The 27142-nt window shown below is 34.1% G+C and overlaps 1 protein-coding gene across 1 annotated transcript in view; it reads right to left on the bottom strand.

Annotated features, from left to right (window-relative positions):
- Positions 1 to 27142, bottom strand: part of LOC108512380 (glutamate receptor ionotropic, kainate 2-like) — a 485136-nt gene that overhangs the window by 324108 nt on the left and 133886 nt on the right. The window contains 2 exon segments of the mRNA XM_017847623.1: positions 101 to 208; positions 2797 to 2940. Coding sequence (XP_017703112.1) covers positions 101 to 208; positions 2797 to 2940 — 252 coding nt within the window.

The following is a 27142-nucleotide window of genomic DNA, read 5'->3' as shown; positions in this document are numbered from 1 at the left end:
AAGTTAAATATCAATGAAATGTGACTACACAGAGAATATTTCTATCTTCTTTGAGATATGTTTCATTTAGTAATTACAGCAAATAAGCTGGCTGAAATACCTTTTCTAGACCTTCTTCCTTGAGACTGATCACATCCAAATCAAAATCTGTTCGTAAGCCATTGGTTTTGTTGAAAGTTATTCTGCCTGTGAGGCCTTCCCAATGTGCCTATGGGAATAGAAAAAAAATGATAATAAATAAGTGAAGAAAGATGGAATAAATATTTTTTCATAAAAGTAGGAACCTTATATTCATTATTTTCATAGTTGACATTGCTAGAGATTTTAAAATATTTTAATTTTCCTCTGAAATTCACAAAATGTTTTCTACATAAATTATCTTAGTTTCAGTAGAAAATGTATTATAAATTTTTCATTTTATAAAATGCATTTTCCAGTTATAATTTTCTGTGTATGAGAGACTGTATTATTATGTTGTAAGTAGTATACCTCTTTTAGTAAAGTAAGAAGAATTTAGTTACTTTTTATGGTGTATGAGACATTAAAGATCTCACTGGCAAATACAGATAGAACTACTGTTATAAAATCCCACTACCAAATTCATAATAATATGAAAAGAAACTTATTACAATAAGAGAAGCCAAATCCAGGAAAAGCTATGTTATACTAACTCAATTATATACATTCCCCATAGAATAATTAACTTACTCCTTTACTTTTCCCTAAGTAAGAGCAGGGGAAATGCATTATAATTACTTCATATCAAGATATATGTCATGCAGAAGGAGATGAGAATATAATAATCTAGCTATATAATATGTTCAACCCTAAAAGGTGAGTAAATACCTGGACTTTTTTAATGTAAAAATTTTCCCATTCTGTTGATTATAGAACCACAATTAGATGTTTTCCATTGTCTGTAATTTGGAAATAGCTTAGGAAAAAGTAGTCAAATACAGAAATTTTAAATTATAAAATGTATACTCACAACTAAAATGTTTAAAATAATATAAACAAGACCCCAAAGAAGTAAATATCAGTAGATTAAGAGTAATATTTCAATAAGGATTTGAAATTAATATTACTGAATTTCTTAGGCTCCATATGATATTTGGATATTTATGTGCAGGATTCTCAAATAGTTTTCAGCTAACAAGTTACAAATGAAATAGAAAAATTATAATATATATTCATAAACATACTGCAACATGTCTTTGCTATAGTTAAACATGTGTTCACTGGTTTACAATAAGGAAGAAAAAAATATTTCTAGCCTAACATCTTCCAAAGAAAAAATTTCAAGTGACTAACAAAAATGGATAATAGTATAAAAGTAAACAAAAAGATCAAGAAGTACAGGAATAGAAGTGTAAAACAGTAGAACAAATCTGGGGTAGAGAGAGCATAAAGAAATGTATACCAGGTGAAATTGTACAAATAATTTCATCGCAAATTCACTTCTGAACTGCCTAGCAACCAAAACAAAGAAGAAAATATGATAAAAACACAATATACAGGGTCTATAATTTAAGACATACCAGCTGCTCAGGAAAAAGCTTTTCCTGGCACTGAGACCTGAGAGAAATTTCTCCTGTTGGTCCTCATAAGGGGGACACTGTGTGATTTAGTGGACAAGATTCTCAATTACACCCTACAATAAATACAATGGGGAATGTCATACAACTGCTTCTTTTCGGGCTGCTTGACACATGTCATGGTTTCAATAATCTAGTGCTGAGTTCAGAAAAATCAATTCTTCATCTCACCAGACCTGTGGACTATATCTGCAGCTCACTAAGGCTCAGTTTTAAACCAGAAGTAAATGTTAGAATATGGGCAACTAATAAACTGCATATTCTTTGGAACCTATAATAAATTCATCTACCTGAGAGTTTGATAAGAATTAGACAAAGAAAATTCATGGATATTCAGAGATACTTAATTGTGATCCTATTTGCACTTTTATTTTCATGATGAATAATTTATTACAAGATGAACTGATGATTTATTTTAAGCCATTAATAAAAAATCTCATATGATAATAATACCTGTGATATTTCATTGCAAAGTTTAAGGCTCGGTTAAACTTTCATATATGGAAAGTATTCTAAGCTAACAAAGGACTTTCTCTTATGACAGGAAAAATATATATGTATATGTATTTGTATATATATGCATGTATATTTGTAGGTACATATGATCTTCAAAATGTTTCTTTTTCTCACTATGAATATGCTTGATCTGTAACAGACATAATCAGAAATGATATGTGGTCATAAGAATGGTTGCATTATAGAATATGGAGCAAATTTTGCACTTTGATTAATTCCTATATTCTATTTTTGTTAACTGTTAATATAATTTAATAACTAGACATATTTAGGAACAATTAATCTAAATAACTATACTTGAAGCCTCACAAATTAGGTATAATTTTACTGTAGTGCAAATGACATTTATGTTAAAAATGCATTTTATATTTTGTTGCCTAAAATGTAAGTATTCTTTTACTAATCTATATCTCTACATAAAGGAAAAGTAATAAATATAAAGATTCAGAAAGGTAAAGGTTAACCCTCATAGATACTTTGACAGATATTTTGTTTCTAATGGGATTCCCCCCACCTTTCATTTGGTATTATTTAGTAAAAATGTTAATTTTGCTTATTTGGAGTAAGAGAAAAAATTTAAATTAAACATAAAGTAAAAGGTCACTTGCTAGAAAAACCACAATAATCTCACTTCATTCAGCTTGACAACAAAAGAGACAAGGCAGATGTTCTTCTCCTGACATACCTCTTTAATTAGACTCATAAAGCGGGTCCCGAAGCGCCAGGGTTTATGTCGATTACACTGCAAGGAACTGACTGTCATCTGGGGAAACTGTTGGACGGCCACAGACACCACATGCACAGCATCATACATTAGAGCAGCATCAGTCTGAAAAGCAAGGGAAAGGGAAATGTATAGTCAATATAACTTGTAGAACCTGCGGTAGATGGTTTGCAAGAAGGGAGAGGGAAGAGGTAAGGGAAATATACATCCCGTTTTTCTTTGTATAAAGAAGAAAACATTATCTCTAACATGCTTTCGTTCTCTTAAACAAGTCATTATGATCAAACTACTACATCAGCTCCATAAGAAAACTTGACCTACCCTCCTTTTCCTGAAATAACCCAATTATATATAGTCTTAGTATTGCCATTGAAATAGGAAATGTATGAAGACAGGCTTTATTTCCTTTTAGTGACTCTCTCTGCTTCTTACTCTGTCTCACTACACACACACACACACACACACAGAAACAAAATGAGTACATTGCTAACATTTTTAATGGTCACATAAATTACATATTGTATATAAAAGTAAGTAAACAGTTTCCCTTTATAGGAAGAAACAAAGATTTTAAGGGAGATTTACTTAAAACCTTAAATTCTTTCATTGTTTTAATTTTTTAGCTTTAAAAGATATAAACCCTGATCTTTTCTTCAACTCAAATTTTCAAAAGTTTCAATCTCAGAAATGATGGTAGTTTTGAATCTCAATAGCTGTATTACTCGCTTTTCAAGAAGCTGAGCTTAATCTCTTGTACTGTTTCCTTTCCTCAAGATTTCCATATGAATAAAAGTTCATTTGGCTTCTCAAGTAAAACGAATATGAATTCTACTGTGTTTGCACCTGCTCAAATGACCAACCACTTTGGAGGCTGACGATACAAAAATAAAATGTTTATAAGTCATAACAAAACAGAGGCTCAGTGATTGTCAAGTGCTGTGTTAAATGGACCCTCACATTGTGTTTGACAGATCGATGCCAGGCTTACTACCTAGAGAAGACAGCCACACTGACAGTACTCCTAGCAATGAACTTTGACCATCTGCTTGGCATGCTTTAGAATAAAAGCATATATTTCCTCTTCTCATTCACACAATTAGTGAGCTGTGAAATGAACTCCAAAATGAATAGGAACCCTGTAGATTACAGCATTTGCCACAATACAAAATGAGTATACACAGTAGCTTTCAAACAAATGGATCCTAAGGAGCTATATCACATAAAATGGAAGATGGCTAAAGAGCACAATGCAATAAGAGAACATAATAATATTATTTTATCGTTCACAAATCTCTGGGGAAAATAACTCAGATTCCTAACCTTCATTTTATAAATTTTACTGACTATTTTCACATACCCTGAAGGATGCGTAGTGAAAACTAGTAGTGGAGTTCATAGAGGCATATATCCTGAGCCTGAAGATTTGACTGATATTTGTCTTTGACCCGAGATAACATTCAGAGGACATATTACATATATTACACGGGTGGTCACAAAAATTATCACCAGAATTGGGAAGATACAGTTTGAGTGTTTAAAATATATCACTGTCAACAGAAAGGGTAATTTTGCAGCATAAAACATAAGAGAGCCTTAAAAATATTTATGTTTATTTTAACCCAGTAATTCCTCTTTCTGGAATTAGCATTAAGAAAATCAGAGATAAGAACAAAGGCAACATATCCATTGGGATTTTTTAGAAAAAAAAAAAAAGTGGAAATCTACTGAATGACCAAAATAGGGAAATTTCTAAATAAATTCACAATGTTTTCTTATATAAGCACTAAAAAATCAGTTTTGAAAATACTTAACTAGACAGAAATTAAATACATCTTAAATGGTGTTGTGTTAAATTAGATTTAGATTATGCAGAACTGTATTTCCAGCATAAACCATTATATATATCAATGTATAAATATATGGTTTTATATATAATAGTACATAATGGTGGTTTATATATAATAATGGTTTCATATATTAATATGGTGAATATATAATAATATATATAATATATACAAGGACCATTAATATATAGAACATTATGTTATACATATAACTAATTACATAAGTATCAGACATTTAAAAAAAGCCATATATACGACATGGTTTGTGCTGGAAATATAGCATAATATATATTTACTTTATAAATATTATAGATCATTTAACAGTATTCTTTATAGAGTAATCTAAATAAAGTATTATTTTATAAAGCAATATACATATTTATAAATTGCATATCTAAAATACACATGTATATATACTTATATATGAGAGTAATTAATGTATTTACTTTATTCTCTGAATAATAGTATAATAAAAAACCTATTGTTCACATATTATAAATAACAAAACCAAGGTTGGGAGAAGTGAAGAACTAATTAAAATCACACAGCTAACAAGTGGAGAAGCCGACCCTCTCTGTTCAGGAATGCTTTTTAGCCACCACTACATACTATATAAACAACAGGAAAAAACAATAAATTAATAATATTTAACGCTTGTGAAATAATCATGAGTAAAATTTTTATTTCGTATTTATTTTCCACAGTTTTTAAGATTAATGTGTAATGTATGAGGAAGATTACAAATACCATAGCAGTTATTGCCAAGATAAAATTTTAATCTATTTATGCAAAAAATACTAAAAGAATAAAATATATAATATTTCTAATTCCAAGTTTTCATGAAGATAGCTTTTCATGACTTAGTGACATATAGATGATCTTACAGGACATACATAAAAATCCTAGAGTAGTAACCTTATTTAATATGACAATGCTAGAAAATAATTCTGCCTAATTAAAACTGAAAATCTTTTCTGACATAGAGTTTCAGTTATTTTAAATTGCATTTAAAATAACAGATTTCAAAGAGTTTTATTATCAAAATAAAACTCTTTGAAATCTGTTATTTTTATATTATTAAACTACAAGATAAATACAGCTGGGCACAGTGGCACACACTTGTAGCCCAGCTACTTGGAAGGGTAAGGTAGGAGGATCACTTGAGCCCTGAAGTTTGAGCCCAGTCTGGGCAAAATGGTAAGATGACTGTCTGTAACAATAAAATATAAATCCTTGAGAAAAAGGTACAAGTACTTTAAAAGTTGCTGATCAAACTACTTCTGGATTTCCCAGTTTAAAATATCTTTACTTATAAATCAATAAACAGAACTTCTGATATACTTTCTACTATATGTTCTTCAGTTTGGAGTACTTTTTTGTTTTAATTTTAGACTAATTGTTTTTGTGATAGTATGTAGTATTTTTTTGTTTATATTTAATATCTTGTCAGATTAAACTATTGCCTTCTTTGTAAAATTGTGTATCTATAAATTCTTCCTTCTTTGAAAAATTGTGAATAAATTCTAGTGCTTCAAAAATATGGTTTCTCTTATTCACACAAGAATGCTCACAAAAATGTGGCTTTTCTTATTCTCACAAATATGTGAAAATTTGTCTTCTATTAATAATATTAATAGCCAACATTCATTCAATATCTGTGTGTGAGGCACTCTCCTTAAATTAATTCCTTTAATTTCCATAACCATTATTCAGGTGCAATCCCATCAAGTTTGTGTCAAATAGGAAAGCAAGGCAGTCAGCAGTTAAGCAACTCAAAAAACAAACCATAGCATATACAAGTAGAGCTGGATTTAATCCATATAATCTGTCCAAAATTTATATCCTTTTCTCTGGGTTTCTCACTCAGCACTTTACAGTTAATGAGCAAAGTAGTGAAGGTGGTTTTGTAGTTACACAATGTAACAAATGTCAACTAGCACTTGAATGCACAAATCTCTATATAATTTGTTCATAAATATTTACATAATGAAAAGGCACTGCAAAATAAGAAAAGGTAGAGAACATAGAAAATTGGTAAACATATATTTGTAAAAAAGAAATACATTACTATACCTGGGGCATGGAGATCGCCCTGTCCGACTCACCACAGCCTATTCCCATACAACCATCAGGGGATGCTAAGGGCAGGCCCACACCCCTGGCACTATCCACAAAGTACCCAAGCATGCCATCCAGGGACCTGAGAACAGTCCTGCCTCGTTCACCACTGTTGGTGTCTGTGCACTCCTCCTGGGGACTGGACCATCCAGTCTGTTGCAGGCACTGCTAACACCAGTATTTGATGCCTGGGAGCCCACGGGTGTCCCACCATCACTACTACTATTTCTCATGCCATGCATACTGCTTAGGGGCCCAGGAATTCACCACACACATGCCCACTGCTGCCACTACTGAAACCAAGTAAGCTTCCTGGAGGCCCAACAATTGGCCCTCCTGGACCCAGTAACACCAGTGCCCTTGTATGCCACACAGGAGCCTAAAGACAGGCACACTTAGCCCACCAATAACACCACTGGGCCTGAGGACTGAACTACCTGGCACGCCTATACCCAGTAAAATCTCAACCCAGTCTCCACTAACAATCACAGTCTAAGAAACTGAGGAAATCATAGACACCACTGATGCTGTAAAAATCATATGAAAACTACGCTACTGCTAACCCTAGAATCAAAGCTAAAGTACCCCCTCAACCCATAGGAAAAATTTTACCTTATGAAAACCCATCCAAAATAATTGAAAAAAGCTGGCCAAGTGGCTTACACCTGTAATCCCAACACTTTGGGAGGCCGAGGTGGGCAGATCACCTGAAGTCAGTTGTTTGAGGCCAGCCTAACCAACATGACGAAACCCGGTCTCTACTAAAAATACAAAAGTTAGTGGGACATGGTAGCTGTGGGCCTGTAATTCCAGCTACTTGTGAGGCTAAGGCAGGAGAATGGCTTGAACCTGGGAGGCGGAAATTGCAGTCAGCCAAGATGGCGCCACTGCAATCCAGACTGGTTGACAAAGTGAGACTCTGTCTCAAAAAAAAAAAAAAAAAAAAAAAAAAAAAAAAAAAAAAAAAAAAAATTGAAACAAGCAACTATTATACAAGATGACAAGATGTGTAGATATCAACATAAGGACAAAAAAGGACACAAGAAATAAACAATCAAGGAAGTACAACACCTCTAAAGGAGCACAATAATTCTCCAGCAAAAGATTCAGTGAAAAACAGGTCTATGAAATGCCCTAAAAAAGACTGAAAATAATTATACCAAAGCAGCTCAATGAGACACAGAGAACACAGGAAAATAATATAAAGAAATGAAAAAAAAAAAAAAATCAGGATATGAGTGAAATTTTCAATAAAGAGATAGACATTATATAAAAGAACCAAATTCTGGAACCACCACAGAAAACCACTAAACCACAATGATAAACAATAAGAGAGAAAGAAGGGAACAAAGGATAAACAAAACAATCAAAAAAATAATAATGATGGGAATAAGTCCTCACATATTAATAATAACCTTTGATATATAAACATAATAAGGTGTCCATTTGAAAGATATGACTAGCTGAATGGATTTTTTTTAATGATGCAACTATATACTGCCTACAAGAAATTCATCTCACTTATAAAGACACATATAGACAGAAAGTAAAGGAATGAAAAAAAGGTATTCTATGCAAATGAAAGCCAAAAGTGAGCTGGAATAACTATACTTATATCAAATAAAACAGACTTTAAGTCAATAAGACAGTACAAAGAGACAAACCAGGTCATTATGTAATGACAAAGGGATCAATTCAGCAAGAGGACAACATTTCTCAATATTTATGCACCTATCAGTAGGGCACCTAGATATATAAAACAAATTTTATTTGATCTAAAGAGAGACAGAGTTTTTAAAAGTTTGTTTCAACAAACTTTTAAAAGTGGAAATCATATCAAATGCCTTATCAGACCACAATAAACAAAAAAACAGAAATTAGTAACAAGAAGAATTCTTGAAACTACAAATATATGGATACTAAACAGCATACTCTGAAAGACCATTAGGTCATAGAGTAAATTAAGCAGAAAATCTAAAAATTTATTGAAACAAGTAAAAATGGAAACACAACACACCAAAACATATGGGATACAGCAAAAGCAGTATTAATAGGGAAGTTTATAGCAATATGTGTGTATATCAAGAAAATATAAAGATTTAAAATAACTTAATGATGCACCTCAAGGAACTAGAAAAGAAAGCACAAATCAAACCTAGTATTAGTAGAAGGAAAAAGTAATAAAGATCAGAACTGAACTAAATGAAATAGAGACTTAAAAAATAATCCCAAGGATTATTGAAATGAAAAATCTTTTTTAAAAAATTGACAAACTTCTAGTTAAACTAACCAAGAAAAAAAGATAAAAGACCCAAATAAACAAAATCAGAACTTAAAAAATGACATTACAATAGATAACACTGAAATACAAAAAAAAATCCTAAAAGCCTATTATGAAAAACTATATACTAACAAACTCAAAAATTTATAGGAAATGGATAAATTTTTAGACACACACAACCTACCAACACTGAATTAGAAAGAAGTAGAACACCTGAACAGGCTAATAAGGGTAACAAAATTAAATCAATAATAAAATGGCTTTCATCAAAGAAAAGCCCAGTACCAGATGACTTCACTGCCATATTCTCCCTAGCTTTTAAAGAAGAATTAACACCAACTCTACTCAAACTACCTGTTAAAAAACAAGAGGAGATAATTCTTCCTAACTCATTTTATGAGGCCAGTATTATGATACCAAAACCAGACAAGGACAAAACAGCAACAACAATGGGTGAACATCTATGTGTTGTATCTATGTTCACAGCCAAACATCCCTGGTGAACATAGATGCAAAAATCCTCAACAAAATACTAGCAAGCTAAATTCTCCAGTACATCCAAAAGGTACTACAACATGATCAAGTGGAATTTATTCCAGGAGCTCAAGGATGGTTCAACAATAAATGTAATAAAACAGTAAATGTAATACATCACACCAATAGAACAAAGGGTAAAAATCATGTGATCTCAACAGACACAGAAAAGTATTTGATAAAATTCAACATTCCTTCATAATAGAAACTCAACAAACTAAGCATAAAAGGAACATGCTTCAGTATAATACAGGCCATATATGACACACCTACAAATAACATAATGTATGAGAAAAAGCTGAAATCCTTTCCTATAAAACTGGAACCAGACAATGATTCCCACTTTTACAACACCTATTCACCTATAGTACTGAAAGTCCTACTCAGAGCAATCAGACAAGAGAAAGAAAGAACATTGAAACTGGGACAAAAAAAAAAGAAATCAAATTGTCCCTTTTTGCAGGTGACATGATCTAATATTTTTTAAAACCTAACGACTCCACCAAAAACTCTATCTGGCATATTCAGTAAACTTGTAGAACACAAAATCAACATACAAAAATCAGCCATTTTTTAATACACAAATAACTAACCAGCCAAAAAATCAAGAAGGTAATCTCATTTACAATACCAACAAAAAGTAAAAGACCTTAGGAATAAATTTTACTAAGAAGATGGGGAATTCTACAATGAAACCTACAAAAAACTGATTAAAGAAATTGAAGATGACACAGGCAGATGAAAAGACCATGCTCATGTATTGGAAGGATTAACGTTGTAAAAATGGCCATGCTACCCAAAGCAATCTACAGATTCAATACAATTCCCACCAATATATCATGACATTCTTCACAGAAATAGAAAAAAAAAATTCTAAAATTCATATGGAACCAAAACAGCCTGAATAACCAAAGCAATCCTGAGAAAAAAGAAAAAAAGCTGAAAGCATCACAATACCTGACCTTAAAATATGTTACAAGGCTATAATAACTAAAACAGCATGGTATTGGTATAAAAACAAACACATAGACCAATGAAACAAAATAGGCAATCCACAAATAAATCCACATATTTATAGCCTACTGATTTTTGACAAAGGAGCCAAGAATATACATTGGAAACAGAATAGGTTCTTCAATAAATGGTACTGAAAAAAAACTGGATATCCACACTCAAAAGAATGAAACTAGACTCCTATGTTTCATCATATACAAAAAAAAAATGCAAAATGAATTAAAGTCTTAAACGTAAGTTCTGAAAGTATAAAACTACTAGAAGGAAACACAGACTAATACTCTAGGAAATCGGTCTAGGCAAATACTTTATAGCTAAGAACCCAAAAGTACAGGCAATTAAACAAAAAATAGACATATGGGACACAAAAAGCCATATGGGACATGAAAAGATTCCTCACAGCAAAGGAAACAACCAACACAGTGAAGAGATGACCTGTTGAATGGTAGAAAATACTTGCAAGCTATTTGTCTCACATGGGACCAATATTCGTAATATAGAAGGAGTTCAAACAACTCAAGTGTTAAAAAAAAAAAAAAAAAAAAAAATCCCATTAAAAGTGGGCAGAGGATGTGAATAAACATTTCTTTAAAAGACATAAAATCGACAACAGGTATATAAAAAACACTCATTATCACTAATCATCAGGGAAATACAAGTCAAAAACACAATGAAATATCATCTAATCCGAGTTAGAAGCATTCTTAAACAAAAGACAATAACAAATGCAAACCAAAAATGTGGAGAAAAAGGAACTCTTATACACTGCTGCTGAGTGTATAGTCCATTTTCACACTGCTATAAAGATACTACCTGAGACTGGGTAATTTATGAACAAAAGAGATTTAATTGAATCCATTCTCCATAGCTACAGAGGCCTCAGGAAAGTTACAATCATGGCAGAAGGCAAAGGGGAAGCAAGATATGTCTGATATGGTGGCAGGAGAGAAAGATACCAGGGAAAACTGCCACTTACAAAACCATCCGATCTCATGAGAATTCCCTCACTATCATAAGAGCACCATGATCCAATCACCTCCCACTAGGTCTCTCCCTCGAAACATGGTGATTACAATTTGAGATGAGATTTGGGTAGGAACACAGAGTCAAACTATATCATTCCAATCCTGGCCCTCACAAATCTCATGTACTTTTCACTTTTCAGAACCAATCATGCCTTCCCCACAGTCCCCCAAAGCCTTAACTCATTCCAGCATTAACCTAAAAGTCTAAGTCCAAAGCCTCATCTGAGACAAGGCAAGTCCCTTTTGCCTATAAGCCTGTAAAATCGTAAGCATGTTAGTTACTTCCAAGATACAATGAGGGTATAGGCATTGGGTGAATGTTCCCAGCAACAGCCTGAGCTGTACCTTGGCTGCTTTTAGCCACTGCTGGAGCTGCAACTGGAGTAGCTGGGACATAGGGCACCAAGTCCCAAAGCTGCATAGAGTAGCAGGGCCCTGGCCTGACCAATGAAACCACATTATGGTGACTGGTGAACAGAATTTTCTAAAAATATTAGCACTCTTGTAGGCAACACTAAATTGATAGTACACCCCCAAATACATATCTCTACAAATCAAAGGTTATCAAGCTTAAACATTATTTGTCCCAAGAAACACTGAAGTCAAACAAAGTATTTAAATCATCAAGTATGGACAGGAATGGTCAAGTCAGGAACCCACATTTCCAGTCGTTGTCCTGGAGGGAGACACCACACTCCTTTCAGAGGTTCATAATGTCACTGATTGTAACCAAATTGTTAGTGAAATCTGATCACTATAAGGATAAGAAAGAAGTACCTATAAATGACTGTATAAAATATAAGTATGAAATTACATATAGGTCCAACAGTGCCTAGAAAAGGATAATTGAAAAAATAACATACTAAGTAAATAGAAAAAAACAAAAGAAACAAATACAAATTAGATTACAAAAAGAAATTATAGAATCAATGTAATTCTAACAAATCCTGAACTCAGCAGGATGCAAAGATTAGTTCAGAGGACAAAGTAAGTTTTTAAAGTGGCAATTTTAGGCTCACGCCTGTAATCCCAGCACTTTGGGAGGCCGAGGTGGGCGGATCAAGAGGTCAGGAGATCGAGGTCATCCTGGCTAACACAGTGAAACCCGTCTCTACTTAAAAAAAAAAAAAAAAAATACAAAATATTAGCTTGGCGTGGTGGCGGCGCCTGTAGTCTCAGCTATTCGGGAGGCTGAGGCAGGAGAATGGCGTGAACCCGGGAGGCGGAGCTTGCAGTGAGCTGAGATCGCACCACTGCACTCCAGCCTGGGTGACAGAGTGAGATTCAGTCCCAGATAAAAAAAAAAAAAAAAAAAAAAAAGTGACAATTTTCGTCTTTATTTCATGAGTGTCTTCTTTTAGCTCCTAGCAATATTACACTTTTTAAAACCCTCTTCAACATTCTAGTTTGCTTCTATCCAGTTGCTGTTCGGGAGATTTTCAAAGGGCAAAGACTCTAGTGTATCTTTCACGCTGGGGCTTAAGAAGCATCTCTTACACCCAAATTTAGAGATTGATTTATCTGCTTTTGCTAAATCTTCAACCTCTCTTATTGACTCTATAATTCTTTGCCTTGACTCTTCTCTTAATGGAAGAAAACAGGAGGAAAGAAGAGAGGGGTGGAACAGAGGAGGACAGAAGTGGAAGGGAAACACAGGTTAAATTATCTTATCATTTTTATAATATCATTATTACAAAACAATAATTATGTTAATTCAAGTTGTATTAAATACTTACTCTGTGCCACAGAATTGTGCCGATTTCTTTACATGCATTATCTCATTTAATTCTCACAAAGATCATATGTTCTAAATGATATTACTACTAGGATTTTTGAGAGCAGGAAACTGAAGATTAGGAAGGTTAAAGTAATTATTTCAAGGTCTCATGAAAGATGGGCAGAAATAACATTCAGGCAAATCCTAACCCTTAGAATCACTGTCTAAACAATTATCATCCCTGCCTCCCCTAGGCCATATTCCCACGGAAACTATGATGGGCAAAGGAGGGGAAACTAGTGGGAGAAGATCTCATAGTTTAGGGGGCGTCTTATGAATACCAGTCTAGTATGGTTCCACGGACCACGGAGAATACATCTCTGAGCTGGGATTCCAATAAAAGTTATTGTAGTCCCTAAGTTAAATCTTGTCTTTTTCTGTATACATTATAGCTACCTCTAAAGTATGCTTCAGGGTTCACCATAACTGTAATTTAGCCAAGTAAACTAAAACTGAATATCAGTACAATTTGGTTATTAAAATCCATATGAGACAGATAAACCTGTGGTCATTTACATCCTAAACTACAAAGGCAAGACAAAAGCTAAGCAGGGGTTGGGAATAAATCAATAATGAAGATAAGATAAACTGTTCTATTTTCTCTCTTGCAACTATAATTATATATATTTTTTCTCAAGTATAATTATATATGTGTATATATGTGTATGGATTATATACATTACATATTATACATACACATACACACACATGCACACATATATATGGGCCACACTTAACGGAAAGCTAGAAGAGAATATCTATTCCTTCTGAGGGTGTACTGCAGAAGAAAGACGCTCAAATTATATAGGTACTGGCCAGACAGCTAAATGCAGCCCTACCTGCTTCACTGCTAGTTCAAACACCTGTCAACTAGAATGTGGACTGCCTTTCAGAGCCTGCCTCAGACTAGATTGGAGCTATTTTTATTTCCAAAATAAGTTAGTTAACCTACAAAAAATGTTTTCAGCCAAAACTTGTTTTGTTTTGCAAACCTTTAAAATTGCACAATATGGTCCTACATATTTTAGTGAAACTGTAGTGATCTTTCCAAATGGCTGGCTTGAAAAGAACATACGAAATGTCTTCAAATATATTTAAATATCCATTAACCTTCTTACTAACTTATTGCATGGTGTATCTTATACCTAGTCAAATTACTTTTAAGAATGGAATGTGTAACAGAGAAACAGGCAGAAGAGTGACAAATGCTAATTTCTATGGCTGAGCTATTGCCAAAGAAATAGGCTTAGTCACCCAGTACTATTCCATCCATCAAGTAACCTCATGACTGATGAGTCTTTAAGTTATTTTTAAAAAAACAGTAAAATCTATGTATGTTTACATTTTCCTTACACTCTGGAAAATTCACTACACATTTTAAATAATTGAAGAATTTAAGAAATTAGATGTCCTAAAAGTTTCAAATAATAAAATTGACATGGTTTAATATTTTGATTTTATATATACAATTAAAATATCTCCAACTATAAAAAACAGAAATGGATTCTATGAATAGTTAAAATATTTATCTGTACTTAGATTTCTTTTACAGAATAATCTGATACTAAGCAGTAATTACCAAGCTACCAATGTCCATGTTTAATGCATATGTTATTTCTCTTTCTAATTCCTCACATTATACATTTCCTTTGTAAAGGTCTAAAATAGGTGCTTCTAGAGTTACACAAAAATTAAAACATAGATTTTATTTGAAAAAAAAAGAAGAAACTAGAAACAAACAATTTCAAACTATGTACAAATACAGAACAGAACGTTAGTATATCAAATTTCTCAGATATACTAAAATTTTTTCTCAGCAAAAATCCATCAAAAATGTTTATTTTTTTCTTCTGGTGAGAAGTCATTCTTTTGGAATGACTTTTGGATACCTCCATTCAGTTTTGACTGGGAGAACTTAGAACGTAGTATTTTCCAGGTTATTATGTCTATTGTGCCAAGCATGGTTATATTTGTGACAATATTTCACTCTTTGCTGTTGTTATTAGCACTCTTGGCCTGAGAGAGAAATGCTTCTAATGTTGAGTGCAATAATTTACATCTAAATATAATTACTTTTAAGAGTATTTAAATATGTGTAGTTTATAATGTGTACATTTTACTCTAATACATCTATTAGAAGTTAAAGAGCGATGCCCCATTTTTCTTGGAAGATTGTCCATTGATTTCATTTTACTCTAGAACTATGCAGAATCCTAGCAAATTAAACATCACTAATTTGAATCTTCTTTCTTCCTTTTACATTCTAGTTTTAATAAAACTGTTCATATTTTTCTGGCCTTTTATTTTTTCTTTTATATCACAAGCATCTTTCCGATAATAACAATGTCTCTTTTTAATACCTCACGTAGTATTCCATACATTGCCTTGCCTGTAGTAAGTGTATAGAAGTACTTTTCAATAAATGGATGAGTTCAACCACAAAGTTCATTTAAACAATAAAAGAAATAGGTATTTGGGAGCTCTGAATAACAATCACACTTTGCCATTTAGCTGGAATGTATTACCTCCCAGAGGTACAGTGAACCAAATCTGTCAGCAGCTCAGACCGGGGAGGAATGTGAGTAAAGCCTCTGTCCGGTTTCTAAATGAATTTATAGTAACAGTTCCTTGAACACATTTATCTTTCCATTAAATAAGTGCAGGCAGGTCCCCTTTGAGATCTGAATGCTAGCTGGCAGGTGGCAGATCCATTCTGGAACTCCTACATCTCAGATTTTGCTCATTTCTGAATTCCCATTTGAGGTACAGTGCATAGCAAAAAGAGCTGCATGGTCTAATAAATAGAATAGAAGTTTATGAATTCTGGATCTGTCACTGACTTGACCTTTTAGCTAAAGAAAATAATAATAAAAAAATTTAATCCCTATTGCCTTGTTTCCTCATTTTATAATCGAAAATTAAATACGATGATCTAAAGATTTTCTTGCTTGAAAATTACCTTAAAATCAGATAGTTCCAGGAAAAAAAAATGCAAATGTTAGTTCTTTAGTTAGATAATACAGATATTAACAGTGATGGGCAAAGAGGTAAATCCTGACCTCGGGATCTCCCTTGCACAGTCAGCACAAGCCTAAATGGGACAGACAATCACCCACCCCTCTGAGCAAGAAGGAGGGGGTCACACATGGAGAACAGGCTGGTGCTCACTCATTCAGCTGGCACACTGCACTGAGCACTCTGCCCGGCACAGAGCAGGTGTGTGGTGGCTGCTAGCTGAACTGAGGGACTGATGAAGAAATGCCCTCAGACCCAGTCGGGAGCCAATTGTCAGAGACAATTCTCCCAGTTACACTGCAGCTGCCATTATGCTTTCTCTGTTGCTGGCTCTTTGTATTACTCAGAAACAGAGTTCTTTACCAGCAGCTGCGTGGACTGCACAGACTGCATGAGATAATACATAAAGCAGTTTGCACAATTCCTGGCACATGGTGCATAGGCAGGTGTTGGACGATGATGGCCATGATCACCAGAAGAGCGGTAATCTCTTCAGATGGATACTCTCCAGAACAAGGAACCAGTTTAGAAAGTGTAATGTTTCAATCCTTCTGCACCCACTGTCAGCCTAAATGGGAGAACAGGACTCATGCTGTTTAAAACGGCAGATCAGGTTCTAGATGGCAAAGGAGCAAGAAGGAAATTAACATATAATAACCTGAACCCCACACAATGTGGTATGTACAAGATGCTACAATTCAGTTGAACTCAGAACTCAAAAAAAAAAAAAAAAATTGAGTACATATGAATCACTGACAAATTTAGAATTCAAGAATAAAGATAAGTGGTGAAATATTACAATGTCATGTATTTAATATTAAATGAAGGACTGCTATTGCGGAGATAATTTCACTCCAACGTGTAAACTTGGACAAGTATGACTCTTATTTTTTCTAGTCTTCAGTTTCTTCATCTGTAAAAGGAGAGGATTGAGACAGGTTGATTTCAAGGTGTCCTGTGGCTAACATTCATATTATAGAAAATCCACATTTTACTCTGATTTTATACTGGTTTTGTAATATAACCATAACCCTTATTTGTCTGTCTTCTCTACATAATTACGTATTCTTTACATTCCACATATGTCTGTCTCTCTCCATAATTCTTTATAAGGCTGTGTGCTTGCTTAATAAACTATTGTATGAGCATTTCATACAAATTAATAAATAAGGGTAATCAAAAGTAATTATTCTTAGGCCATTTCCCGTGTTCATGTCCTAGCAAATTACTGCCTGAACCAATAAAACCTGCCAATATTTATATTACAACTTTTTCTTTGTCATTTCACCTTCATCACTGTTAAACTTCTCACGCACATTAAATATCAGCCTGATCTCCTCATTCTTTGAAGAAGAAAACTAAAATTCTTTCTTTCCTACCCAAAGACATCCTCTAATATTACAGCATTTTACCTCCTTTTGCCTCCTTTTACACAGTGAAAACACGAATCTGCTTCTGATTTATGTTTTGGAATGACCAGAGAGATTTTATTACAAATTAAATGCATAAAAGAAAATTTCAGAAACTGCATGACGAAATACCTTTAAAAATATATGGATTTTTAGTGAACCAAGATTGCGCCACTGCACTCCAGCCTGGGGTGACAAAGTAAGACCACATCCTCCTTTCTCTCTCTCTCTCTCTCTCTCTCTCTCTCTCTCTCTCTTTCTCTCTCTCTCTCTCTCTATATATATATATGCACACACACACACATATTGTTTCCATATATATACATACATATATAGTTTCTATATATATATATATATATGAAGAAATCTGTATCTTCACACTTTGCCATATAGCTAGAATGTATTACCTCCCAGAAGTACACTGAGCCAAATCTGTCAGTAGCTAAGACCGGGGTGGGGAATGTGAGAACAGCCTCTCTCCTGTTTCTAAATGAATTTATAGTTTATTATAAATAAACTATACAGTAATCTGTGTGTGTGTATGTATGTGTGTGTGTGTGTATATATATATATAAAGATTTTTATCTCTACGTGTGTATCATTGAGTATCCATGAAGGCTGAAAGGAAGAGACAAATTGATGAATTAGGAAGAATATTCAAATTCAGCAATGCTCCGAAGATCAAGTAAAGGAGACAGCACTGAGTGATAGTGGTTCCTGAGATTCAGATAAGAAATGGTCTTGGCCAGAATTAATGCCATAAATAATTAACAAATCCATTTGTTTAGTGTTCCTGTGAATTTGAATAAATGTCTATGTCTCTCCAAACCAGTGCTCTCTGGCTTAAGCTGAAAGCTACCAAAAAATAGTGACTGCCAATTAGCTTATTTTGAACAACAACCGGTAAATACAGCCTAAAATGTGGTTGACACTAATTTTAACAATAAGAGTTTTCATTGGCCCTTTATATTTATCTTACACAATTATAGGCTTTCAATCTTTCAAAAACTCTTGTTGTATGCCATTTTCTTTAACAACATTCAACAAGATAATTTTACAAACAGTATTATTTCCCTGTAAGATTTTAAGACTTCATAAGGAATGATATTCAATACATGAAGTTTTAAAGCTATAAATGTAAAAGCTTCAGAAAATGACTACTTTGCCTTTTTTCCAAAAAAGTGTGTACTTATCATACACATTTTCTCTATAACTTTTCTTTTGTGATATTATATGTATGTATATATATATATATATATATCTTTTAAACATACAATTCCCCAAGCAAGAAAATTCCTATTTTTTTACATTATCAACTCCTTTAAACATTATACAAAATTCCAGATTTTAGATAATTTCAAACATCATGTACAGAAAATATCACTTTTTAAATATAAATGGTTAAAGGACAGCTGTGAAGCAAGTTAGAAAATGCCAACAGGTTTTCAATAAAAAGTTCCATTTAACTTAATGTAATTATCTTAACTAATTAAATTTTTTAACTAAGAGTCATGTCCATTGAGATATCTCATTCTGTTTTAAAATGTTACACGAAGGCTCTACTAATGCCATGACACGTTGTATTGAGATGTTAATGAACTCTCTAGCAACAATGCACTGGCCTTAATTTAATTAGAACCTGTTAAATCTTGCTGCTTTTTACTACATTTGGAAACCGCTATTGATTTAGAAGAAGGTCAATACACAAGAGGGAAGTATCTTTGCACTTCCAGCTGTCTCCAATACATCCAATTATCTTTGATATTTGCGCAGCTCAATTAGGTTCATGCTTGAAAAATATTTATATTAATTCAATATTGTTTATATTTTACTTTTTTGAATATGGATGAAAAGTAAAATGATTTTTACTTGCACTAATTAGACTGTAATTTTTTTTCTAAATTGGTACCAGATGTATAAACCAAAAATACACTAGAAATTAGGGTCCATGAGTTCAAATGTTCTTGTAAGTATTAATTCCAAATGTCAATAAAACTGATATCTAAAATTAAATTATAGCAAGGTCAAACTGTAAGCATGATTTGAAGAAGATCTGTAACAATGTAGAGAGATATTTCTGGAAAAAAATAAAACAAGATATGCAAACAAAACATACAATATTATATCCTTTAGACTTTTATGTTCTTATTGGTGTTTACTTTCTATCTTGTGCTCATTACTCTATAAAAATTGTAGTAGGAAAACTTGTCATGAAATTTGAAAAAGTACAATTTCATAGGAAAATATGAGATTTAGAATTTTAGTTTTAATTTTAGTGGCAATGGGAATCATATTATCTTCTTAACTTAATTTTCCTCATCTTTAAATATAAGTAAAATAGTAACCTACCTCACAGAGTTGTTGTAAGAATAAAGTTAGATAAATTTACAAAAGTATGAATTATAAAGTTTTTTAAATATGTCACAATTATAAAACAAATTAACTGAAAATCTCAAGTATGTTAACAACTGATAATATCAATTTAGATGGGACAGAGGTTTTGGCTTTGTTTTTTAAATAAGGATTGATTTCTACACTCATATTTATAGTGTAACTCAGATCCATAACTTGAAGACCTTCCATCTCTTCACTAATTTTTTCTTTTTTTTTTTTTGAGGCAAAGTCTTGCTCTGTCACCAGGCTGGAGTGCGATGGCACAATCTCAGCTCACTGCAACCTCCTCCTCCCAGGTTCAAGCGATTCTCCTGCCTGAGCCTCCCAAGTAGCTGAGACTACAGGTGCGTGCCACCATGCCTGGCTAATTTTTTGTATTTTAGTAGAGACAGGGTTTCACCATGTTGGCCAGGCTGGTCTCCTGACCTCGTGACCCGCCCGCCTTGGCCTTCCAAAGTGCTGGGATTACAGGCATGAGCCACTGCACCCAGCCCTCTTCACTATTTTAATTAATATAAATTTTCCTATTTTGAAAATATATTGCTTTAACTAATCATTGTTTTATTGCCATGAGGAAATGCCTCTGCTTGCTCATTCTTAGGTCTCTTGAATATCTCTTCCCCAGATGAACATATACTTTCTCACTGTATTCTTTCCTTTGTCTGTAAGTGTATTACAGTTTGATTCGGTCATTCAACAATATTTATGTTATTAATGTGTTATTGACAACAAATACAGTTATTTGCTTGGGCAATAAAACTTGGAAATCAAAGATGATTTAGATCTTTGGAGTATTTACAGTAGCTGAGTGGGACAAACAAGTAAACCAAAATTTTAATACAAAGTCATATGCAGGGTAACAGAAGTGTATTTAATTTCATCTGGAGCAGCTGCCGTCTATTAATGTTAGAGAGTCTTTGCTTCAAAGATTTTCTATCAACATCAATAGCTTCAAAAAATAAAAGGAGTGGAAAAAAGCTAAAGAATCAAAAGTTGAGAGGAATGGTGGCATTAGGGAAGAGGTCAAACCAAAAGTTTCACTAGTTTTTTTCAAGATTATACTTTATTCATTTTCTGAGACTCCTAGTATCTGCTTTCAGGCTATTAAAATATTCTTGTCCTTTTAGAGAATAAACATTAAAGGATTTATTTAAGTTCATTCTTACTTTATGTTAGAACTGATCCATGTGAAAGACTCAGAAAGTAGAACATGGAACTCAGAAGACCAGGAGTACGGTCCTGGTAACTCAGTGGCATCTTCGGTGGGAACTGTTGTTTTGCCTTCTCAGTATCTCTTCTTATTGCAGCAGAATCGTCTTCCACTTCAGTCCATTTCCTGCTTTAATCTCCTAGCTCCAGGTATAAATGCATATTTCAGGCCTTGTCACAGCTATTGCTTCAGGCATGGCCAAGTGAAACAAGCTCCGCTCATTAGTTAAACCCAGGCTTTTGAGGAAGCCAGTATGAAAGAGGTACTTTCTTTCTTGTGGGGTCCCAGACTGGTGGATTACAAACCTTGATGCCACTTTTATATCTCTCTCTGAGAATAAAGCCAGTAGAAAAAAGAGAGGAAGTGGGAGAAGAGGAACCTGTTGATAAGAACTTTCTTTGTGCACCTGGATCCAACTGTGTTTGAAGACAAATTATTCTGTACTTTAAAAGAAAGATAACTAATATGCTTCTTTTCGCTCTTAATTAATTTTATAAAATTTCAGACAGCTCAAAGTGAAAGAATCAAATGATACAGTCTTAGAGTTTAGTTTCTTCAAGGTAAAGTGAGAGCATTACTTTTATCTCCATATAAGTTGGAGTATACATTTAAGGAAAATGAGATGTGTATAAAATCAAACCATAAATAATTATACATATAAAAGTACTAGAGAATATAATAGTTATATAATATAAATTTACTGAATATATTATTATCTTCTGATTATTAAGACATTTTGTAGAAAACCATTCAATTTAGTAGGAAAATTTTAGGCAATCACTAAGCTATTCCTATAGTTTTGTAAAGACACAAAATGGAACATGTGAGTTGGCATAGGAGAACACACTATACCTGCCAAAATACATGGATCTGAATTTTGTTTGAATCAACACTACTCTTCCTATTGTGACTATGCAGGTTCAGGGATAATCAGAAAGTGTGCTGAAGCAAAAAACTTTAATGGTACACTGCTGTGAACACTAATAAGAAAGAAATCACAGAGGACTCCAAAACAAATGCCAACTAATATTCTACAATGCCCTTTTAGCCAGTAGGTTAATAGACTGACATCAAAATTGGAAATGACCAATTAAGCTGTATCAGTTTACTCTTGACATTTATACTTCTGAGTTTTATACTTGATGAAACAAATTATAAATCACCAACCAGGATGTAAAAGACTTTCATTACAACAACAATTTGTTTGCACTGAATTGTATGCCATTTAGGAAATTAATTCAAAGTAGACAAAGAGCAGTAGACGAGGGTGATGCCATTTTACCCAGGAGAAATAACAGTCTGATAGCCTTCACGTGCTTGATCTGATGACTGAACAGCTGCAGCCAGGGTAAGACAGGATGGTGACGTGTGGGCAAGGACTCAGAGGAAAACCAGAATGAACAGCAACTCCACAGATATATAAGCAACAAGAGGATGTTAGAAATGTTTTAAAAGCATAAGAATCATCATTAGATAAAACAAAAGGACATTTCAGAAAAAAAAAAAGGCAGTAATGATAGAATTGTGAAAGGTATCAAAATCAAGAGTCACTAATGTTAACAAATGAACAAATAAGCAAACAAAAGCCCTGACAAATAGAACCAGGGAACACCATAAAGAGGTTATCATTCTTGTATGTCTGATAACAAAAAAATACAAAATCCACAATCTTGCACAAAGGCCATCAGAACCTTACACAAAAAATATTTCTACAAGGGCATTTGTCCAGCAACTGCTTAATCTCAGACTGGTGATAACCTTGTTATTGGTCTTTGTAGCCAAAGATAATTATCTCAGAAGAATTATATAATCCTCCTGCTTTTTCTCTTTGAAAACCTCTGTCTCCCTTTACTTCCCTAACTATGCGCACAGTTTACTTTGACATGCATATTCCCATTGCAATGCTTTATTCTCAAATAAATATCTTTTCTTTTAGAGGGTCTCTCTCTCAGTGTTATTTAGGTTGACAGGCTATAGCATAAAATATTCTCTCCTCATTATTTGGAACAAACAAGTAGATACATTTATTTAGAAAGAAACTCAAAAAGATACTCATAATTTGTTTAATCTTATCCTTGAGTTTATCTTGTGGGTTAGATTTGAGAATCCAGGAGATGAGATTCCTATAAAGCATACATTTCCTCATTTACTCAAATAGCTATCATGGCACCTGAGTATGTCCAATGAAGCTCAGTAAAGGGCTGTAACTATTGAGTAGACTTCCGTGTTTTGAGGGTTCACAGCATCAGATAATATTTTTTCTCTTCCTCTGCATTCCTAATTCTAAACTCCTCCACTTCCCGCTTCTTCAATTGTGTGTGTGTATATATATATATGTTTTTGTTTGTTTGTTTGTTTGTTTGTTTGTTTGTTTGAGATGGAGTCTCGCTCTGTCGCCCAGGCTGGAGTGCAGTGGCGCGATCTCAGCTCACTGCAAGCTCCGTCTCCCGGGTTCACGGCATTCTCCTGCCTCAGCCTCTGAGTAGCTGGGACTACAGGCGCCCGCCACCTCGCCCGGCTAGTTTTTTGTATTTTAGTAGAGACGGGGTTTCACCATGTTAGCCAGGATGGTCTTGATCTCCTGACCTCGTGATCCGCCCGCCTCAGCCTCCCAAAGTGCTGGGATTACAGGCTTGAGCCACTGCGCCCGGCGATTGTATATTCTTCAGTGTCTTTCCTTTCTGACTTTCTAAATAAAGGCTACCCAATGAATATACACATTCTATTGCATTTTGAAAGAAAATTACAACAAACATACTATTGTTTATGTCAAATGGTGAACAAAATTCAACATATTGTATACTTGGGCATTTGTATCTACTTTTTTCCCAAGGAAAACAGTACAAAGATATTACACATATCCATCATGTAAGGTAGAAAATTAAAGTTTACTTTTGTTTTCTTATACTTTCGAAATTAGCCAAACCAGAAGGAATACCCTTTACCAAAAGTTAAAGCATGAAGTTTAGTAAAGATATAAAAAAATCAGAGCAATAATAAGCATATCAGCTATAATTTTAGCCTATTAGGTCAGTTTTAACTATATATCCTAGATGATAATCTCTTTTCTAAATCAAAAAAATAGTAAATATTTCACAAAGAAGTTATTTAGTCATAGGGTTATTTTCTATAATACCTACCACATGGCACTGCAGTAGGCACTTTATGACATTATTTAACTCGATTTTCTTTAACAATCTCATGATATAAACAATACATGCCAAGGAGCCAAGGCTCAAAGCACCGAGTGACCAGCACACATAAAATCTAAACTCAGGCCTATTAAATTCCAAAGATTGTGGGCTTTTTTCTTCTTAACCATGAGATTAAGATAATAGAAATTACTGTGATATATAGCTGTGTGCCTTAACATTATGAATTAGGCATCTATTTTAGAGTTCAGTGTCCCTCATATTGTAGCAAGACGAGCGGCAGACAAAACTCCTCAGACACCAAGTTAAAGAATGAAGGGGTTTATTCGGCCGGGGCATCGGCAAGACTTCTGTCTCAAGAGCCGAGCTCCCCGAGTGAGCAATTCTTGTCCATTTTAAGGGCTCACAACTCTAAGGGGTGCATGTGAGAGGGTCGTGATTGACTGAGCAAGCAGGGGTTCATGACTGGGGCTGCATGCACCAGTAATTATATCGGAACAAAACAAGATAGGGATTTTCACAGTGCATTTCTATACAATGTCTGTAATCTATACATAACAGAACCAATTAGGTCAGGGGTCAATCTTTAACTACCAAGCCCAGGGTGCGGTGCCATGCTGTCTGCCTGTGGATTTCATTTCTGCCTTTTAGTTTTTACTTCTTTTTTCTTTGGAGGCAGAAATTGGGCATAAGACAATATAAGGGGTAGTCTCCTCCCTTATTCCCCCCTTTTGAGACTCTCACTCATTTTAATAGTGGGAGTTCTCACTTTCATTTTCACTACTCATGTCTTCTTGTAAAACAGATCGATAGTGATTTATATAGTACATTTGTGCTGAGGCATTTTGGTGAACTAAGGTAGCAATGAAGCTTTTTATCATTCGAAGAAGTACAGGTATCAAACAAGGGAGCAGTAGGCAGGTTCCTATTATTATTATTATAACTCCTATTATAAGAGTTTTAAATCCTCCTAGTGCTGGGAACCATTTTCCAAACATGGCCCCAGGATCAAATCCATGCCACACTTGCACAGGCACATGTGCCAGTTTTGTCATATCTCCAACTATGTCTTCAACTACTTGCTCTTGATTATCTACGTGTAGGCAGCAATTAGAAAGGTTAAATTTCCTGCATATCTCTCCTTTAGCTGCTAGCAAGTAGTTGAGAGCTAATCTATTTTGATAGGTAGCTTTTCTCATCAGAGTTTCTTGCTGGGCCAGAATAGTCAAGGCTCTGCCAGTTTTATTAGTGATTATTCCTAAGACAGCTTATAACCATATGATTCAGTTGATCATGTAAATGGGGGTCCAGTATCCCCATGAGCTGTCTTGTGCCCAAGTAGCAGGTCCATAATATTGTATGATTCTCTCAGGGGGGCATTCATCATCTTTCCAATTTCCTATAGCCATGCTTCTCTTTCCACAGGAAGCATAGACAGGGAAGCCTAGGAGTTCACCCGTTTTTATGGGCAGTCGGAAGAAAGATGGTTTAATAGTGCCAATAACACAACTACCTGCCCACTGGCCAGATAATTTGGCATAAGCTCTATGCCCACATATCCAATACAATCCAGTGGGGGCTGTCCAGTCCTGGTGGGACTCCGCGTGGGTCCACACGGTTTGCAACTTTGGGAATTTACTAAATGGATTCCTTGATTCCTCTCTGTTTGATTGGAACTCCACCAAGTGACTGTTTTTGTGGTACCATTATACAGTTTCTGTCCAAGACAACTAAGTCATCCTACACGAGTGAATTCTTTTCTTTCTCTAGCTAAGCAATATTGTCCAATAGTTGAGGCTTTTAGGACCCAGAAATTATCAGGGTGATTCTTTTGAGCTGGGAATTCATCAGGAAATGGGTCTGTAGGCATTAATTCTCGGGCTTCCCATGGCCATTGATCTCCCATTATAGTTCCTACACATACATAACATGATGTGACATTGAGAGACTGGGCTACATGCTCGGCTAATTGCAAAAACAAATTTCTTGTTTTTCCTGGAATTTCTGGTACTGGTACATTTAGTTCATCACAGAAAGTTTGAAACACTGGCTCAGGAGAGCATTTGTAAACTTCTCCTCGAATCAAGGTATTTACTTGAGGATCCATTCTGGCCCCATCAATTCCTAAGGTTGCACACTCCTCTTCTTTCCAGCAAGGATCAAGGGGATTGGTTATTACTAACTCTAAGGGGTTACATTGTCCCTTAGTACAGGAAGGGCCATTTTTTTCTTTCTGAAGGTAGACTGGATCCTTTTGCTCATTTTTTTAAATTTTATCAAGTGGCCTAAATGACCAAGTGGTAGTTAGCAGCACAAGGTAGGGTCCTTCCCAGACTGGCTCAAGTTTTTCTTCTTTCCACCTTTCGATGAGAACATAATCTTCAGGCTGGTGCTGGTTTACTGGAAATTTTAGGGGTGGTACATATGCTAAAAGACTTTTAGTTTTTGTTTTTTTGTTTGTTTGTTTGTTTCTTTCTTTCTTTTGTGAGAAAGGAAAGTGGAAGATAAACCAAGTATATAATTTTTAAGAAATT

Source organism: Rhinopithecus bieti, unplaced genomic scaffold (genome assembly GCF_001698545.2).
Source record: "Rhinopithecus bieti isolate Rb0 unplaced genomic scaffold, ASM169854v2 scaffold_28529, whole genome shotgun sequence".
Taxonomy (NCBI): Eukaryota; Metazoa; Chordata; class Mammalia; order Primates; family Cercopithecidae; genus Rhinopithecus; species Rhinopithecus bieti.
This window is presented reverse-complemented; position numbering and strand designations above follow the sequence as displayed.